We start from the raw sequence: 21448 nt of genomic DNA on the forward strand, positions 1-21448 counted from the left end.
GTCGGATTAATCCAAATTCACTATATCTTCAACTCTAGTATCGTATACTTAGTTTTTTTGAATAATCCCCTCATCCACCCCATCTCCTCCTTTTCCTCCTTTACCAGGGGAACCTTACTTGCTCATTAACTAGGCTTACTTGGTTATCTTTGAGCTTAAGTTTCTCTCCCAGAACAGAATGCCAAACCTGCTAATATTATCAAACAATATCTAAGTGCGAACTCTTAAAAGTATTTTGAGATCAGCTAAATATGTGTAAAATAATTCAGCTGAACACATTGGATCAATTTTATTCAGTCTATTTAGACTAATCAGAAATTCTAAGACCAGCAACATCACACGCTGACCTTGATTTAATGGACAGAGGTTATTTACATCTAAAACTATCTAATAATTTTTTTATCTAATAAGATTTTTGAAAATACCATTTGGCTCAATATTCTGTTACTGAATGCAAAAAAAAAAAGTTTATACATGCTATTCAGTGCCAAGTCTATTAAAGTGTAGAAAGTAAGTTTTTCAAATTAATACGGACGCATTAGTTATTAAAAGTGACAGTAAAGACAATTTTAACATTGCAAAAGATTTTATGTAAATGCTCTTCTTTTGAACCTGCTGTTCATAAAAGAATCCTAAAAAATCTCTCCAAAAATATTCAGCAGCATAGCCATTTTCAGCTGAGATAATAATAGCACCGGATCAAAATATTAGAATAATTTCTAAAGGATCATGTGACACTGAAGACACTGAAGGCTCAATATTCTACTCCGTCATCATAGAAATAATTATATTTTCAACTATATAATAAAAAAGGTTCATTTTAAACTGTAATATTTAAAAAGATTACAGCTTTTACAGTATATTTTCAAACAAATGCTCCTTTAGCCAGTACAAGATACTTCTTTCAATAAATACTGAATTCAAAACCTTAGACTTCGAGCATCACTGTTTAACATCACTACATGGATTATTACATCTTATAACATTTGAAACTGATCTGATGGAAATGCTGATATGTCTTGTCTTTCAATTTCTGGTTATTTTAGACTTGCAACCGCAGTGTGCTTGACATGTTATTGCACAGCCAATACAGCGATGACTGTATCAGCCGGGGTATCAAAAGGAACTCTGGGAGATGATTTAAAGAAGGGATGAGAAGCGTTATGGGAAACAGCGAGCAGGGGGCCTCTTAATGTTTGAGTTTCATTCACATCAGCCCCAGCATTTGACTCCCTAAGCAGTGCTTCCCTCCTGAAGAGTCTCTTCAATTATTACCCTCCAAGCTCTACAGCAGCACCGGGCCTAATGTGTCAAAACGAAGATGGAGGATGTCGCTCGGAGAAAATTAGATAATGAAAAATCGGAACCTTATGAATTCTGAGCACCTTTCAATATATACTTGCCATCATAAACAACTTGTCATGCACACAAGAGACAGTTTAAAGGAGAGAAAATAAAACATCTCTCTAAATCAAATGAATCTAGACACACACCGCATAAAAATTAAAACATCAAAAACATTTAAGTGTTTAAGAAGGAATGTGTCCTAACATCGAGCTCTGACAGAACATCACAATCCACTTACTTTGTGGTTATTTCATCACTGTTAAAAGAGATTGTGCGCTCATCTAAAATTATCAAATCGCTATTTGGAAGGGTAGTTTGAAGTGAACTCAGCCAGATGATGCAACGGGATGACATGGTCGCCTACAAGAAGTTTCTACAGTTTATGTAGATGAGCACAGCGCATTAATGGCCTCATAGTCAAACGTATCCATTTGCTAATATAAGTTTGAAGTTTAAATGTGCTGTGTGAAAGTTTTGGACTCTTCTAAAGCATAACAATACCATAATATGTTTGCAGATATTTAAGAAACATGCCAATTGAACAATTTTTATCTAAAAAAACTGCAAGAAAAAATATTTTGCTTTGAAAATATGTTTTACATGGCAGAACGTCCGTCTGTGTTTTGGTTCTTTTAACCCGCTCAATGCCAGTTTAGCCAATTATATTTCAGCACTCCAGGTCACCTTGGTGGAAAACCACTTATTTCATTCATTCACTTAGAAAGGCTCTTAAAGCATGGGAAATGCGACCTCAGATGAACAGTTGCAGATACAAAAATGAGACACCGATTCAGAGTTCCACATGAGATTATTAATTAGCAAGTAATATAAATATTACAAACGTAAATATTAGGTGAGCAGGTTACATTGCTACCATGTGTCCTAACAACACGCTACATAATGAGATAGGCAATTTGGCTGTTTACATCAGACAAAACACGACAAAATGTAAATAAAGCCATTCAGAAGCACAGAATATGCCCTTACTAACAAAATTGTAACGTCTATAATCCATTTAATACATATTAAACCTGTTTAACATTATTAAATGTACATGCTGTGATTCTCTTTGTGTTGGTTTTGAGCCACAGTCCTAAAGTTCAACGGTTTATTTTATTTTTTAGGATCTAAGGTGAACTATCTGCTGCTGCTTTCTGTATATGCCAATAAATGTCATGTAAAATGGCATTCAAACTCACATTGTTAGCAATTAACACTGAATAAAGCACATGAGGAGTACCTAAGGTAATCATTGTCAGTTTTTTATTGTTCAGCTGTAAGAAACAGAAGCCGTCTTTAATATAGCTAATATATCAAAATCTCAGTTTAATATGGAACATATTCCTTCTATCGCGTGTCGTTGCTTTAAGTTAAAATGCGGTTTAAATCCCTCACTCCTGTCCTCAATCTGGCAACCTGCGCCTGCAAGGCAAGTTAATTTATATAGCACATTTCATACACAGTGGCAATTCAAAGTGCTTTACACAAACAAGACTAAAAAAAGTAAAAGAAAATATAAATAAACAATAAAATGGACTAAAAACAGATAAAACAAATTAAGATGTGTTAAAACAGGTTATAAAAGAATGAAAAATAAAAAAACAGATGTGTTTTTAGTCTTGATTTGAACGTGCCTAATGTTGGGGCACATCTGATCATTTCTGGAAGCTGATTCAAGCTGCTTGGGGCATATTAGCTGAAAGCCGATTTACCCTGCTTTGACTGAACTCTTGGAATTTGGAGTTTATATGATCCTAAAGATCTTATCTTGTATTTAGTGAGCATATCTGTAATGCATTGAGGTCCTAGGCCATTTAGTGATTTATAAAAGTAATAATACTTTAAAATCTATTCTGAATGTAACTGGCAGCCAGTGTAAAAACTTGAGCCGTAACAGTAATCCACCCTGCTGCTGATAAAAACATGAACAAGTTTCTCCAAGTCTTCACTGGAAACACAACATCTAATTCTTGCAATGTATTTGAGATGATAGTATGCTGATTTAATAACTGCTTTGACATGACTATGACAAGGCTTGCGTTTGTTTTGACACAGGAGTGCAATACCAAGTTCAACCACTGGGTGTCAAACTTACATACTGCACCTTTAATGTAATAACAAAGGCAGCATCGATGAATCAATGCGCGCTTGGCAGATCTGTCACTAACCCGGCCGCAGGTTTCTGTCACACCCACACAATTGCAAGCGATCCTGCTACAAACGCAGCTCTCATTGGCAACTTTGCAGAAACAAACAGACAGACAGAGGGACAGTGACAGGAAGACTGGCAATCCGTCAGGCTATATCAGACACAGATGGCATGACTGATAAAGAAAATCTGTCAGGTATCTGAATTGTGTCTCGTTTAATGCCACACAGCTAGACAATCCAAAACATGGCATTGAATATTTGAAATCAAGCTTTCTGTTTAGGCCCTGGTGGAAAACATCCCACTGATGCCAGATATGATGAAATATTCTGTGGTGGGTTGCAGTTTAGTTTCTAGGTAAAAGGGATGACAAAGTAGACACATCCAGCCAGGGACAGGGAGGAATACATGCTTACCTTTTCGGCCATAGTCATGGCAGAGCCGCCGTGGATTCCCAGTATGGGCATGGAAGTCTGAGAGGAAACAAAGTCCAGCATCTGTGCCACGGCTTCCTGGTCTGTGCCATCTCCATAGACCAGTCCATGCAGTCTCTGTCGGGACATGAGCTCACACAGGTGTGTGAGCATGCTCCCTGGGTCCGTCTGATTCACCTGGATGCTGAGTACAGTCACATCTAGAGGTGCACCAATCCCACGAGCCGGACGCAGGGCTGATTCGGACACTGTAGGAGTTTGGCCCAATATCACAGCTATGCTCAGGGATGGAGGCTTCTCTGCGGCCTGTGACCCGCCCAGCAAAGCCCATAAGACCATCAAGCGGACTACAGCTCCCATCATTCCTGGCTTCAGCCCCTGTCAAGTCGAGAAAAAGGATGACAAAATCAGATAATAGAGACATGAAATACAGTACATCTGCTCCATTGCTTGGCATGCACCGATTCAGCTGACGGGGACTGTAAATGAATGGGAAACGAATCCGGAAGACAAGTATTTAAAGGTTGAGATGGGATTGCGCTCTGTTCAACTACTCAATCATTTCAAGTCAATACTTTTCAATTAGTCTAAACAGTTAAATGGAACAGTGGTTCACTTATTAGCAATTAACTCTGATGTACTGTCTTACAATATGTCAGCATGGTTGCATTTAAATGGCCCGTCTAATTGATAGGACTCTTCAATAGTTTATTACGATTCGAGGCAGAATTTGATGCCTGAATGATTCCAGATGGCTAGCGTAGCTGTCTCTTAAATTATAGTAATAATTGATGAAACCATGCACTAACTGGAATGCATTATAACTTCATGAGTGAAGAACAGCTTACACATGGTTAAATTTAAGTGCGCTGATGCTAGCGGTTCAAAGGTGGTTCAATCTCAGGAGACGGAATGTAAAAGTCAGCTTTAGTACGGAAGAAACTGTGTTTATGGCTTAAAGGAATAGTTCAAACATTTCTGCACTTCCACTTTCTTTTTTACAGTGGAAGATAAAAGAAGATGTACTCCTGTACAGGAACTCCAACAGCACATTTTCACTCCCAACTTAACACTTTCTCACTCCCAACTACTCACATACTGACACCTACTCAAGATCCCACTTTTATCGCTGAGGGTACCCTTTAGTGACAGTTCTGCATTGCATTCAATAAGAAAACTTTGGCATCATTATGCAAAGACACTATTGGCATGGAAATTGTATTACTTCAGCTTTGATTGTGAAATCTCATTGGCTCTTGCAGAGTATATACAGGAATCAGAGTGAAATTCAATACCATTTAAGACCTTTTTAAATACTTTTCCATATATTTTAAGACCTTATAACCACTATTTAACTAGAAACACTGGCGAGATTTAAACTTGCAGCATATTTACTATATTTTAATGTAGGAAACTAATCCAAAACTAATACATTTTTTCCATATACAGTATATAAATCGATTAAATCTAGCTAATTGATCAGTTTGGCACCTATAGAATTTCAGAAATAATGGTGTTTGCTTGGTTACTGCAGTAAACAAAGCAGCATGATGTCAAATATAGTAGGATATCATTGATTTCATAAACTACACAGCATCCTGATATTCGCATTTTCAATTCAGGCAAACTTTAGCATACAGTCATACACTGCACAATCAAAACTAATATAAAACTGAATACATTGCAAAATAGCATTTAAGACTTTTAAATTCTTTTTAAGGGCCTTAAACTTCTCCATATTGATTTATTAGTACTTTGTAAGATCCCCCGGGCACCCTGTCTTGTGTGTCTCATGTCCAATTGTGTCATGGTAAATGAAAAGACTGATCACAGAGAGCGATCACTTTATTTAGCAATTTGAACATTAAAGGTGGCCAACAGTATTATGCACAACTCTCTTTTACATGATGTTTGAACATAACTGTGTGAGTACGAATGGTAAAAATCCACCCACTCATTTTTTTATATTTCCCATAAATCATAAACATGATTACAGAAAAACTGCATGTTTTATGTAAACCGATGTCACTTTGAAAATAGCACCGCACACGGCTGGCAATGAAATCTAAACAGCTTAGCTCCTCCCCGAGAGAGCTGTACACAGCTTTCCATGTTTATCTACTCGCAAGTGCATTTAAAAGCTGCATCCAATACATTTTATATTAATTTTATTTATTCAAGAGCTGTTTTTGTTCACATTAACAACATGGATAGCATCAGGTGATGTTATTTTAATACAAAAGGTCTAATGTAACAGTTTCTTTCCCAGCTCTTTACACTGACAAATAACTGCACTTATATGAATTTTGTGTGTTTGGGTATAATATTTTTTTATTGATTACATACAGTAAGATAACTTGAAGGGATAATTCACCCCAAATACTCAGCCTTCACTTGTTCCATCTGAGTTGCTTCAGTAGAACATAAAAGAAGATATTTTGAAAAATGCTGGTTGCTGGCATCCAGGGTAGGAAAAAAAAAGTACTATGAAAGTCAATGGGTGCCGGCTACCAGCATTTTCACTTCAAAATATTCGCTTGTGTTTAAGAAAAACTTATAAATGTTTAAAACCACATAAGGGAGAATAAATGATGATTAGTCAAGTTATTTCTCTGTGCAGGAGCTTCAAATGCATGTGCTCACATATCAGGAGTTCAAATTGGCAAGGCTATAAAACACAAGATTTATGCAGGTGATAAACTTTTATTATGATGAAAACCAGCAATATTACATGAGCACAATAGATATCGTATCTCACCAATATTTGGGATATGAGTCACAATATAAATCCAAGAGGGTCGTGACCAAGTGTCAATATGTGACAAGCTGGGAGAGAGGACGCAACTCATTCTACATTCATTTCTACACTACCTGACAAAAGTCTTGTCACCTATACAAGTCTTAGGAACAGCAAATACTAACTTGACTTCAAGTTGACCATTTGGTATCAGAAGTGGCTTATATAAATGTCAAAGGCCAGTTTTTATGCTAATTTTACCCAAACAAAATATGATCTTTGCCATTCCAAATCAAGGTATGAAAGCGTTCTTGCAGGACTCTCAGAGTTCATCAAGATCCTTTGGATGCCTTGTCCTGCATCTTACCCCAGACATGCTAAATAATGTTCACCTCTGTTGACTGGGCTGGCCAATACTGGAGCAGCTTGACCTCCTTTGCTTTCAGGAACTTTGATGTGGAGGCTGTAGTATGAGAAGAGGCGCTATTCCGCTGAAGAATTTGCCCTCTCTTGGGTTTGTAACGTAATGGCCAGCAAAAATGTTTTGATACCTCAGGCTATTGATGTTGCCATCCAGCATTTCTGCAGTATTTTTGATAACTAGGATGCAGTTCAACAAATGATTTGTCAGAAAAATCTACATTTTGCCACTTTTCCAAATTATCAACTAGAAGTTATTAATTATTGCTTATACAACCGAGATCGACGATAAGACTTTTGTCAGGTAGTGTATTTTTTTTTTGACTATAAGGGAAAACAGCAGCATGAGCATATTTCAAAACATCTCGTTTTTTGTTAAAAAACGACAAAAATCCTACTAGTTTTGTACTTACAAAAGTAGGATGAAGAAAAGCAGGATGAATGACTAATGTTATCCCTTCAAAAAAAAAAAAAAAAAAAAAAAAAAATATATATATATATATATATATATATATATATATATATATATATATATATATATAATTTTTTTTTTTTTTTTTTTTTTTTTTTTTTTACAGTTTATTTGACCTCTTTTATCTTGGCAGAAATACTTCGCTATCAAACCTGCTTTGATAGCAAGACTGATCAAATTCACTCTGAACTTTCCACTCTCAGAAATGTCACTGGATACACCTGCTTCATCCCTCAAGTTCAGTCATCAGTCATATATGCACCTCTGATTCATTCACTAGCTTGGAGTTATTATAGCCTCTATCCACAGATGAAAAGGACAATGCTGAAAATTATATATGCACTTGAGTCAATTTACTGTTTCGCTCTGGCTGAGAATGTCATCGGTAACACGGACACATATAGCATCATGAAATTGTGTCACTTTGTCTCTTAATATACTGTATGTGCTAGGGCATGTAATTCAAAATCAATACTCATCATGACACAGAAATCAATAAAATGAAATAAACCCCACAGTCTGCACAGCTTGAATTTTGGGAGTTTGTTTGGGCTGGTCAGCAATAAGCGATGTGATAAGAATGTGCTGCCATCAGCTACTGCGAATACTACCATTTTATATCACCAGTCCTCAACAAAAGACCAAGCTTAATGCAGAAGCTCTTAAATGCGGAGCTTAACTGAAAAAGTCTTACTCTGGAAATTTTAAATGAAGATATCACAAATACTTAGTGGAGACTTGAATTTGTATTTTCAACACTTTTAGATAAAATGAATAAATTGTGTTTATGTAACAGAATACATTTAATTATATATATATATATATATATATATATATATATATATATATATATATATATATATATATATATATCTTATTTTTAGTCTTGCAACGTGACAAATTCAGTAAATTACATACACTCACCGGCCACTTTATTAGGTACACCTGACTAGCACCAGGTTGGACCCCATTTTGCTTTCAGAACTGCCTTAATCCTTTGTGGCATAGATTCAACAAAGTACTTGAAATATTCCTTAAAAATGTTGACCCCTATTGACATTATAGCATCATGCAGTTGCTGCAGATTTGGCGGCTGTACATCCATGATGCGAATCTCCCACGACATCCCAAATGTGCTCTCTTAGATTAAGATATGGTGACTGTGGAGGCCATTTGAGTACAGTGAACTCATTGTCATGTTCAAGAAACCAGTCTGAGATGATTTATGACATGGCGTGTTATCCTGCTGGAAGTAGCCATCAGAAGATGACTACACTGTACTCATAAAGGGATGGATATGGTCAGCAACAATACTCAGGTAGGCTGCGAGTAACTACAAAGTGTGCCAAGAAAATATCCACCACACTATTACACCGCCACTAGGTTGAGCTGTTGATACAAGGTAGGATGGATCTATGCTTTCATGGTGTTGATGCCAAATTCTGACCCTAGCATCTGAATCTCACAGCAGAAATCGAGACTTATCAGAACAGGCAAAGTTTTTCCAATCTTTTATTGTCTAATTTTGGTGAGCCTGTGTGAATTGTAGCCTCAGTTTCCTGTTCTTAGCTGACAGGAGGGGTCTTCTGCTGCTGTAGCCCATCCGCCTCGAGGTTCAAGGTTTTGTGCGTTCAAAGATGCTCTTCTGCATACCTCGGTTGTCACGAGCTTTCTATCAGCTCGAACCAGTCTGGCCATTCTCCTCTGACCTCTGGCATCAACAAGGTATTTGCGCCCAAAGATCTGCCGCTCACTTGATATTTTCAGGCCATTCTCTGTAAATCCTAGAGACAGTTGTGCATGAAAAATGCAGTTTCTAAAATACTCAGATCAGCCCATCTGGCACCAACAACCAAACCACATTCAAAGTCACTTAAATCACCTTTCTTCCCCATTCTGATGCTCAGTTTGAACTGCAGTAGATCATCTGGACCATGTCTACATGCCCACATGCATTGAGTTGCTGCCATGTGATTGGCTAATTGGAAATTTGCATTAATGGGGAGTTGGACAGGTTTATCTAATAAAGTGGCCGTTGAGTGTATATTTAAAATATTTTATCTTGAGTGATATAAATGTATTAAGCCATAATGAATAATAATAAACAATATCAAAATGCTAAATTCATGTCATTATAGCACGTCAAAATGCAGGACCCTTTATATATGCCTGTAATTGAATATACTAATATTTTTATTCATATTTTATGACAGCAACTCAAAAACAAAAGAAGATGTTACCGCCTCATGTAGTCGCAATGTGATTTTTGAATAAATTAAGCAAGGACTTGCTTAACACTTGAAAAACTAATCATTTATTGATGCGTTTTCAATTGTTGGCAAACACTTACTGCAGATAGTAAGAGGGTTTAGCTTCTGAGAGCTAAAACATTCAGCTGTATTGTGAAGCATACTAATTAGTGCCAATCACATAATTGCCTAATTGCTTTCTTGATGGTTGCACTGGTAGTTTGTGAGGGTCCAAAAGTGGTACATGCCTCAATGACCATATTAGAGATTCCAGAGACAAGCAGATGTGCTCTGGTGCCCCTGTAACTTTCTTATTTAGTAAACTCGCTAACATCCATAATTGGCATAGTGGCAAAGCTGCCCCAGCAAAGCATTCATGCCCTTAAGTCTAACCCGAAGTAGCACTTAACGTTAGCAAATGCAAGACATCACTCAACACCTCGTTCTGCATGTGCATCTGTCAGAATTGTTGGATATTTTACAAGTAAACGGTGTGTAATGTTTTCAGCAGCATTAGGCATCACCTTCAACCCAAGCTAGCAGGATACAACTGAGAAGCAGCCAAGGTTTGTTTCGCTCATAAAAAACAAGACTCACTACTCACGCATCAAAATTTAAGCAACATTGCCAGACACATCTTGCCAATAGGAGTGTTTGTGCGAGTGAGGTTTCGAGTATATGCCTGAAAGTACCAACCACACTTTTGAAGGTCTGTCACAGCCCATATTTCATAATTCAAAACCATGGTGAAAAGTGGCAAGTGCAGATCGGCTCCTCTGTTAGCAGAATATCACCACTGAGATCACTTCTGTTCGCAGGCGAATGGGGAGGATGTGGGTGGATTTCTGAGTTTGACTGTGTGGAAAGGTGGAAGGGTCAATAGTTATGAGTACTCTCAAAATAAGCACCTGCACCAGGTCCTCCTCCCCCATCTGCCTCTTTTTCTGACCAGTTTATACACTTGTGTGTATGTCTGTTTAGGGCGCAAAACATATTATTCCTATTTATATGACTGAAGCCTCTATATTAGTTTAGCAAATTCAAGAACAAATATGATATCACCTAACATTGTGTTTTATGATCTGTTTAGTCTTTCTGGTCAAATACTGTCATGCTGATGCAACAGTTTGAATGATAATCTTGCACAGCATTGCAAAAGTCAAAGTTTATTATAGCAACTTTAATTTTTAATTGCACAAAAAATAAGGTAATTCTGAGCCGTGAGGTTTCCAGCAGAAGAGCACATTAAATATGTTTAACCAAAGGGCAGTGCATTGGTCAAATGCTCGTTTCTGCAGTGCTTCCCACTCAAAGACTTTACTTGGGTGGGCCGCCCAGGTATATTAACGGAAACCCAAGAATTTTGCTGACATTTATTTTTTTTTATTACCATCATTTTATACTTTTCTTGTATCCGCAAAATAGCCAAACATCCACAATCTATTGATTAGTGGAAAACCTACTCTCACCCTACACGTTTCCTACTTCTCGTTGAGTTTGCGCAAGAACTGTCCCACAGACTTCCACAGACAATCTCATGTGCTCTGCAGAGACGTGCCTTTTTGGAACTTAAAACTGCATCCGTCTAGGGTTTCTAAATCTTTTAAATTGTCCGGGATTCTGCTTTTGGTTTCAATTTGTAAGCCGTCATCATTTTTATTTTAAGCTTGATTTACTTATGCTTTGCTTTAAAGCTGACAGTGCATACACAGCCGCAGGAATGAGAGAAACATTATATAGCATGAATAAACATATTGTTAACATGCTTCTAGTATGGATTGATATATTGTTGGTATGTTTCTAGTATGATTCGTATGTTAATATGTTTCTATTATGTATTAGTATGTTTCTAGTGTGGATTGGTATATTGTTAGTATCTTTCAAGTATGATTGGTGTGTTTGTTAGTAGGTTTCTAGTATGGATTAGAATGCTTCTAGTATGGATTGGTATGTCGTTAGTATGCTTCTAGCATGGCTTAGTATATTGTTAGCATGAATTGATATGTTGTTAGTACAGTATGTCTAATGTAAAGTCAATAGCGTTTTATTTTATTATTATTTTTTTTTACAATGGAAGCCTATGAGTCATTTGCTAAGGTGCTGTAAGTGGTTGCTGAGGTGTGGCTAGTTAGTTGAAAAATCATCAATGATTGGCAGATTGGTAGTCCGAGTTAAATGAGCTCAAGCTTAAGTCTGCATAACAATCTGGCACAAAGTTATGAGGTCATAAATTTTGGTCCGATGTTAAGTCAATGAGACTTTTCAAAATTTTCCGGGCCAGTTTTCAGAAAACCATAAGTCGAATCAGTTGGAAAAGATATAGCAACTTAATTCAGTATATTTTGGACTTTTGGAGTTAGTTTGGTGGTTGTAGTGTGAATGGTCTAGGAGAAGATGCAATCTTAAAAGAAGAAGAAGAAAAGGTTTATGTAGTATAACACATTGGCTTTCTCAAGCCACCATAATTAATTATTTGATCTAAACGACTCAGATAAAACTTTTCTACTTACTCAGAGAGGACAAAATTACATGTAAAATGGCAGCAAAATATATGTACATGGTTAGAAATGGTTAATTAACTCATTTGCCTTATTTATATCTACATTAAATTTTTTATTCTTGCAATTTTTACACTTTTTAGATTTCTTTTATGTCATTTGTTTCTCATTCGCTATATATTTATATGATAAACTGCATAATTTAAACATATCTAACATGCTTTAGTAATACTATACAAAATGTTAGCAGCAGATTTAACCCGTCAGTGGGTGCACATGGATGCTAAATAGAACTAGATTATTAAAGTTCGTCGAGACAAACTTTAGGCTGGCTTGAGAAAGTCTGTTGGAAATAGTTTGTTTAATTTAAACAGTTTTAAAAAGTATGAAACGAAGATAGATAGATAGATAGATAGATAGATAGATAGATAGATAGATAGATAGATAGATAGATAGATAGATAGATAGATAGATAGATAGATAGATAGATAGATAGATAGATAGATAGATAGATAGATAGATAGATAGATAAAAACAGTTTATAGATAGATAGATAGATAGATAGATAGATAGATAGATAGATAGATAGATAGATAGATAGATAGATAGATAGATAGATAGATAGATAGATAGATAGATAGATAGATAGATAGATAGATAGATAGATAGATAGATAGATAGATAGATAGATAAAAACAGTTTATAGATAGATAGATAGATAGATAGATAGATAGATAGATAGATAGATAGATAGATAGATAGATAGATAGATAGATAGATAGATAGATAGATAGATAGATAGATAGATAGATAGATAGATAGATAGATAGATAGATAGATAGATAGATAGATAGATAGATAGATAAAAACAGTTTATAGATAGATAGATAGATAGATAGATAGATAGATAGATAGATAGATAGATAGATAGATAGATAGATAGATAGATAGATAGATAGATAGATAGATAGATAGATAAAAACAGTTTATAGATAGATAGATAGATAGATAGATAGATAGATAGATAGATAGATAGATAGATAGATAGATAGATAGATAGATAGATAGATAGATAGATAGATAGATAGATAGATAGATAGATAGATAGATAGATAGAAGATAAAAGCAGTTTGAAAAAGGATAGATAGATAGATAGTTTTGAGGTCACAAAGTTAGATCTATTGTTAAGTCAATGACAGTCTTTTGCAATAAAAGTCTATGGGACAGTTGTTGCTAGGGTGCAGTATCTGGTAGTTAGGGTGTGGCTAGAAAGTTAAAAGCTCATCAGTGATTGGCAGTTTGGTAGTCTGAGTTAAATCAGCTCAGCCATTAGTCTGTATGACAGTCTGATGCAGAGTTATGAGCTCACAAATTTTGATCCCATGTTAAGTCAATGAGAGTCCTTTGAATGGAAGTCTATGGGACAGTTTCTAGGGTCCAAAAGTGGTTGCTAGGGCGTGGCCAGAAAGTTAAAACCTCATCAGTTATTGGCAGTTAGGTAGTCTGAGTTAAATGAGCCTATTAGAAGTCTGTGTGACAGTCTGACGCAGAGTTATAAGGTCACAAAGTTTGGTCCAATGTTAAGTCTATGGGATTTTTCCGACGGTCCCGGGACGTTTTTCGGAAAATCGAAAGTCGGATCAGTCGGAAAAGATATGGCATACCGAGTCAGAATAGTTTGGAGGTCTGGTGTGAGTTTGGGGGTCATAGCTCGAAAGCTCTAGGAGGAGATAGATTTTGAATTTTAGTCTCAGAAGAAGAAGAATAATATATAAAAAAAATAATAAGTTTAAATAGGATTTCAGTAGTCTGGCTTGTTTCTCAAGCCAGCCTAATAAAAGTAAAACAAATAGTGTATTTTTTATTTTATTGTTAAAAATCCCTTTTTTGTGGCATGTAGGTAATCATGTGCTATGGGTAAAAAGTGTTTTTCAATCCGGCTACCACCACAAGTATATTTTAAACCTGTGTGAAGCACTGTTTCTTTGCTCACAAACATGTGTAAATGATGTCTCTGTCTTAAAGGGAGAGCTCACCCAACAATTCATATTTACTCACACTCATTTTCACACATTTATGAGTTTCCTTTTTCTGTTTAGCTCAAAAGAGGACATTTTAGAACAGGCTAGATAGATGTAATCACTGACATCCATAGCAGTAAAACAAATACATTGGAAGTCAATGGTTACAGGTTTCCAACATCTTTTAAAAGAACTTCTTTTATGTTCAACAGAAGAAAGAAACTCACGCAGGTTTGTGACAAGTGAAGGCTGAGTAAATGATGACAACATTTTCAGTTTGGGCTGAACTAACCATTTAAGCCATGAAAAGATTTTTCCAATGTAACAACTGTAAGAATCCATTGCTACATATCTGGGTGTTCGGTAAGGTCATCTCATTCAGACGTGCATAAGTGTCTCTATACATGCATGTGTGGGTAGGGAGGGGGCGGTTTCAAAATCTTTTAGCTTCTAAAATTGAATCTTCCATAGCAGGAAGGACTATTTCAGGCCTGGTCCTGTAAGCAAGAGGAAAACATCAAAAATGTGCTTGGACAACGTGACTGCACCCAAATCTGCAAGTCCCTCATTCCCAGTTAAGTCTGAAACCGCGAAACAACGGCGCCCCCTGTCGGATCTCCACCGCCAGCCCCTTCACACCTATTAGCAGACGTTCAATATTTAAAACATCTCTTACCTTGCGTGTCACGAGGTGTCAGTGAAGAAGACTCGTCGGGGTTGAAATGTGCCATCTGTGAAACTGACCGATGTCTTCTGAATGTTATCCACCAAGATTTCCTCACAGAGAAGGCGCGTTTCTCGGCGCATTTTTTCCTCAGACCTTCGGCGAACCACCTTGACAGGAGCTTAAGTGTTCAGTGTTCTGCAAGAAAGTCAACGAAAATCCTTAAATCAGGTTAGGAAAAAAAAATCACAGAACTCAATATTTAGTGAATTTCTATAACTTCTCGCTGGTGTTCAGTGAGAAAAGGCTTCGCGAGTGGGCTCGCAGTGCAAACTGATCTGCGTGGAAGCGCAACGGTTCCCCCGCACACAACCAAGTAACCTCTGAGACTGACACATAATCGTGTTTTAAAGAAGACACACGAGTGAGCTTAGAGAGTGCTGTCAGTGATGTAAAGGTGTGTGAGAGAGCCGGTGTGTTTAAATAGCAGCCGGTATGGTGTATTCCCCTCACGCGCGCGCGGGTTTGTCTCTATGTAGGGCGCTCGCTCGCGCAGCAGGTGTTGCGCATCAGGGCGACTGAAATTATTTCTCCCGTCACAAAAATAAGCCGACGATTTCGTCAACGAGAGGCTCCAACGACTCCCATCTGACTATGAGTAAACAAATCCCTACAATTGGCATGGAAATAATGTGAATAATACGTTCTTTGATGTTTTATTTAAAGTAAAAAAAGAAAACAACTCACCTAAAATCCTCGCAATACATTTCCAAAATGCCAGTCAAGAATGACACCTTGTCCTCACTCTTCGTCGTATAACCTTGCTGTTTCTTTATAAACAAATCCGTCAAGTTCAGCGCTCTCAACGGCGTAATTCCACCAGTGCCCTTGTGTTTACCGTGTCCATTCCACACAGAGATTCACCAAAAAAGCGAAGAAAAAATACGTTCAGTCAATCAGTCGACACACATAGCTTCTTCACCCTAATATTTCTGTTATTTATTTCTGAGTCTCGAGCGCTTTCCGCAGTGGAGCTTGTGGAACAGGTCCGCGTGCCTCCTCTGAGGGGGGATTCCGTCAATATCGCATCCTTTTGGAGAAAACAACAGCAACACGCCGTATTCAGTCGTTTAAACGTCGATAACGGGGATGAGATCTATTTTGGATGGAGATTCCTCTGCGACAGCATCGACTGAACTCGAGACATCATGGTAAACTGTCGAGCGCGTGTACGCTCCTTAACATCTCAGCGCGGAATTGAGACTGTACTTGCCAATGCCTCCCACGCGCTCCGCGCCAAATTCAACTCAATTCTCCTACCTTACCGCCCATAATAAAACATAAACATACATTTCGGAGTAGTAGATGTGCTGATTGTCTGCCTGTCAAAGCAAACAGAGTAGTCTCGTCGCTTATCTATTTGAGGGGGGAAATTGGTTGTGAGGCGCGTTCATATTTCCACCCAACTTTACAGACCATTGCTCTCAGACGCACACTCCATGAGTCGAGTAGATATTAGATTCTCTCTCTCTCTCTCTCTCTCTCTCTCTCTCTCTTTCTCTCTCTCTCTCACATGAATACAGTCAAATGATAATGAGCGCCATTAACAGTCCCTGCGCACGACGGGCGCGTCAAAACTGTGGAAAAATCTCAATCACACGACGCCTCAGTAAACAAGTCATTTTCCCCTTCGATGTTGCAAAACCATGTCCCATCCACTGTCGCCTCCACGTGTTAAAGAGAGCAAAACAGTTCAACGAAGCGACTCCTGTCTGTCTCAATGAAAACGGTGATTTTGGGCTTGCTCCGTTTGCGCCAAAATTGGAGGCTCGTTATGAGTCAGACTCTCCCAGCTGTGTAATTTCCCTGCAGGAGATCCACGGGAGCCGTTTTGATCCACAACTCATGCAATTAAATCAAATGATTTTATGCTTTAAGATCATTCACTCGGTCAAAGGAAAACTGCCTGACAAGTGCACTCAGTCTTTAAACTTCAGATTATGAAGTAGATACACAGAAGGCACGTGTACCCTCACACATAAGCGGATTTTAAATGCAAACACTTGTATCCCTTTTTTGAAAAAGTATGTTTTCTGGTCATGTCCAAATCTGCGGCATCTTCACAGAAAGTTTCACCTGAATTGATCAAATTCTACACGTTCATCAGCTCTTTTGCATTTTTTTTTTGACTAATTCCTTATTCTGCATTTACTATAGGCCATTTTGAGGGATATAAACAAAAAACAATGGTCCCAGCATATTTCCTGTTTTAAATTGTTAATTTCTACAGCTTCCGAGAATGCAAAAAGAGTCACATATTGATAAATAATGTCATGATAGCTGTTTTGACATCAAGTTATGATTGAATTGCCTCTTGTTACAGTTATGAAATAATTTGATAACATGCGGGAAATGTTTATGGGCCAATGACATGATCACATTGAAATGTTCTATTAGAGTGCACCCAATTCGAATGTTATCACTCATTATATATGGGCGTTATCAGGGGATATCAGCTGATAGGCATGGGCCAGTAGTGGCCTTCTGCACATACTAGTAGGCTCAGAAGGCTGTAATCATCAGCTATACTAATAGAGAAGACTCCAGACCCAGATCTGTTTTCACATATTGTGATGGTTGGGTTTATGGTTGGGGTAGGGGAAGACTAAAATAAAATACAATTGATGGGAAATTTAATCAACAATGTAAATAATTCTTATGGTTAATCAACTAATAGAGAAGACTCCAGATCTTTTTTCACATTACTCCGACGGTTGTATTTAGGGTAGACAATAATAAAATACAATCAATGGGAAGTTTAATTTATAATATAAACTATTCTCATGGTTAATCAGCTATACCAGGGGTGTCCAAACTCGGTCCTGAAGGGCCGGTGTCCTGAAGAGTTTAGCTTCAATTCTAAATCAAACACATCTGAACCAGCTAACCAAGCTCTCACTAGATACTAGAAACTTCCTGGAAGGTGTGTTGAAGCAAATTGGAGCTAAACTCACCAGGACACCATCCCTCCAGGACCAAGTTTGCACACCCCTGAGTTATACTAATAGAGAAGACTCCAGATCCAGATCTGTTTAATTACTGTGACGTTTGGGTTAAGGGTAGGGTTAGACGTTAATAAAATGGAAAATTTAATAAATAATATAAATAATTCTCATGGTTAATCAGCTTTACTAATAGAGAAGAGTCCAGATCTGTTTCCACATTACTGCGACGGTTGGGTTTAGGGTTAATAAAATACAATAATGAGAAATTTAAATTAACAATATAAATAATTTCCATGGTTAATCAGCTTTACTAATAGAGAAGAGTCCAGATCTGATTTTACATTACTGAGATGGTTGGGTTTAAGGTTGAGGTAGACGTAATAAAATGCAATAAATGGGAAATCTCGTTAACCTCTGGCTGCAGCTGTGTGATCTATCCGCTTGTTAAGTGGTGACGTATTTGTGACGTATGTATACCGTTTCCGGGTCCAAGCCGCCATTCATTTGAGTGGAGAGATCATTGTTTATGATCACGTTTTATTCCTATCACACATTAAAGTTGATTTTATATAAAATCATAGTGTAAACAACAATCTCTGGGCTTGCTGCATAACAAATACCAAAATTTTAACAATTTAAAAAAAATAATCACTTTCTGGCCATTGTATATTAGGCATGGACATATATACTGCGATCGTGACTTTCGAAAGCCTTAAATCGCTTTGTAAACGTTTATTATTACCATTTCATGAGTCTCCCCATTCAGTTGATTAGACCGCTTGGACCCAGAAGCCACTTCGCGTGACGTCACACTTAACAAGCGGATAGCTGATTAACCATGTGGATGGATGATTACAGCCTTCTGAGCCTACTAGTATGTGCAGAAGGCCCCTACTGGCCCATATCGATCAGCTGATAACTATTGATAACGCCCATTCCATCGAGTGATAACATTCGAATCAGAGAACTCAGCTATGTTTTAGCACATTTCAGCCACATTGATGTTTGTTTTAAAGATCAATTTCCAAAAATAGAACATGAAAGTACAACCAAAAAAAAAAAAATTCAGTTTCCACCTAGGCATGAATCGCCTCGGGAAGGTGAGTCAGGACTGCCACTGGTGCCCTCTGAAAAAACAAGAATAACATCCTCATATTAGAATTATGATGCATTCATACTCTAAAAGAGATGGCCGAATGCTACAATCTTTGAAAGAATTTCTTTCACAGCTATTCACAACACCCAATAACCAGCTTCCTATTTTATGGTTACCAAGAAACTATGTTTGATGTAACACTACAAAACCATTTAATGTATATATCATTTAACCACTGAATAAACACACATGCATTCATACACAAGCTGCCTTAGGAACATTCTCCGTCTAACCGTTTCTCCTCACGGGCATTGTGATATTCATAGGTCAACTTTTATATACTAATATTAGTATTCCGTAATGATCCATTTCGACAAGCTATATCCCACACATGCATGCAAACCTTTTTAAAGCAATTCGGATATAACTTATAAAAAGCATTCATATATCACAATGCATTGCTGTATTTTTGTACCCCCAGCATTTTTGGCGCTCTCAACTGTCCAATCATGTTGCAGAATAGGCTGGATAGGGATGCTTTACAGTCCACTGAACAAATTCCAAGATGATAAACTTTACCATTTGTAACAGCAGGTCCATTGTGATTATCCATGTCTGTGGATCTAAGTTTGGAAACCTATGCCCATTATCTGCTTGCTTGAGCAAATAATGCAAATTCATGGCTCAAAGGGAACTCTGATTTGCTTTGGCAAGTATGATTTTTCTTTTTTTCCCCACATCAAATAAGATCTCCTATACAAAACACATCAGAACAATTCAAATTAGTAATAACCTTTATAGTAGCAGAGCCTAAAATCTGAACACACATCCCTGTGGCTCCAACAGTAGAAAACTGCACTACCAATATTAAGGTCATTGGTTGTGATAAAATCTAGTATATCCTCAAGGCAATGCCAATTAGTTTGAATGAAAGTGTTTAAGAAACGCCTAATGTTATTTGTTTTATAAAATCTATTTATTCTAGCTAAACCGGCTATTCATTATTTCATTGTCTAATTAGACAACACAGGTTATGTTTATGTGTGGGCAAGGAAGCGCTATTGAAGCTCCGGAGTATCTGATGCAATTACTTAAAAAATCCTTTATATTGTGTGGGAATCATTTAAAGACAGCAGGTATTCGTGTGTATCAAATCAGCCCTAATGCGGAGTTAAACTGGGTCAAATTAGTAGTTGTTTACTTATTAAATTAAAGCCCAGAACTGACTTGAAAGGAGTCACAGGTAATTATCCAGAAAGCTTATAATGAAACAATTTTACCACCGAGAAGATCATAAATTTAGAGACATTTTCTTTTAAGCAGACGGCTGTACACAAACAACATGCTTTGGCAACAGCATCTCCCATTTTATTGATATAAAGGCTTTTAATGTAGGGCGGCACTATATGATGTTTCAGCATCAATATCCCAATGTGCGCATCTGCAATAGTCACATCGCAAGATCTGCAATGTTGAGTCTGAATTATAGACCATTTCAATGTGATCATGTCATAAGCCCTTGAACATTTCCTGCTTGTTATCAAACTATTTTATAACTGTAAAGAGGCAATTCGATTATAGCTTAATGTTAAAACAGCCATCATAACATTATTTATCAATATGTGACTGTAGAAATTAAAAGTGTAAAACAGGAAATTTGCTGGCACCATTGTTTTAGTTTACATCCCTCAAAATAGTCTAGAGTTGACCAGGAGCTACAGAACATATGCGATTTGTAGAGTCACGGCTAAGTGTAACCATAACAGAGTAAAAGTTTACCATTTTCATGTTTTTAAGACCTCTGACTGAGCATTTCAAGAAAGTTTAGAACATTTGGGCACAAAAGATTATGATATTTGGAAGTATAACAATGACTAATTGCATTTAATTATTTATCCGGGAACATTTTATTCTTATTTAGAATTTTTGTCTTGTATCTAGTCCAAATATCTACCTTTCAAAGCAAAAACATGATTATTTTCCTTACCCCATTGGAAAGGAAAAGAAAAAAAGGAAGAACTATTTATTTTGACTTATTTCTTCTGAAGATGAAAACAAGATATTTTGACTATAAATGAGACAAAGCAAAAGAAAGAAAAAACTTTTTTTGTGTTGTGATTATTCAATTTCTGTACCTCAATACTGTCAGACACACCAAAAGCCGTCAAACTGTCACAATCACCAGCGATCCAGGCTTGTAGATCACTGGGAATCAGTCACTTTCACTCAGAACTACAATTCTGCCACCAAAAGAACTACAACTCAGTCATGCACCACACACTCACACCTGTTCCACCTTGATTACACACAAACACAGCCGGAGGATCGTTATGTAATGATTACTTGGACTTTAAAA

At 37.1% G+C, this 21448-nt stretch overlaps 1 protein-coding gene across 5 annotated transcripts in view; it reads right to left on the reverse strand.

The window, feature by feature from the left end:
• The window catches only part of grin2ab (glutamate receptor, ionotropic, N-methyl D-aspartate 2A, b), a 163787-nt gene that overhangs the window by 136832 nt on the left and 5507 nt on the right, over positions 1-21448 (reverse strand). Inside the window, exons 2-5 of one of the 5 annotated variants that reach the window (XM_087236685.1) lie at positions 19073-19123; positions 15739-15878; positions 15004-15189; positions 3913-4308 (exon numbers count right to left, since the gene is read on the reverse strand). The exons of 1 other annotated variant lie outside the window; for it this stretch is intronic. In XM_087236685.1, the coding sequence (XP_087092811.1) occupies positions 3913-4293 (381 nt within the window). In that variant the 5' untranslated portion in view covers positions 4294-4308; positions 15004-15189; positions 15739-15878; positions 19073-19123. Of the gene's footprint in view, positions 1-3912; positions 4309-15003; positions 15190-15738; positions 16251-19072; positions 19124-21448 lie in introns of those variants that run through there. 3 more of the 5 variants (XM_087236684.1, XM_087236682.1, XM_087236683.1) reach the window with 3 other exon arrangements.

The sequence above is a fragment of the Danio rerio genome, chromosome 1 (genome assembly GCF_052040795.2).
Source record: "Danio rerio strain M-AB ecotype USA chromosome 1, GRCz13ab, whole genome shotgun sequence".
Lineage (NCBI taxonomy): Eukaryota > Metazoa > Chordata > Actinopteri > Cypriniformes > Danionidae > Danio > Danio rerio.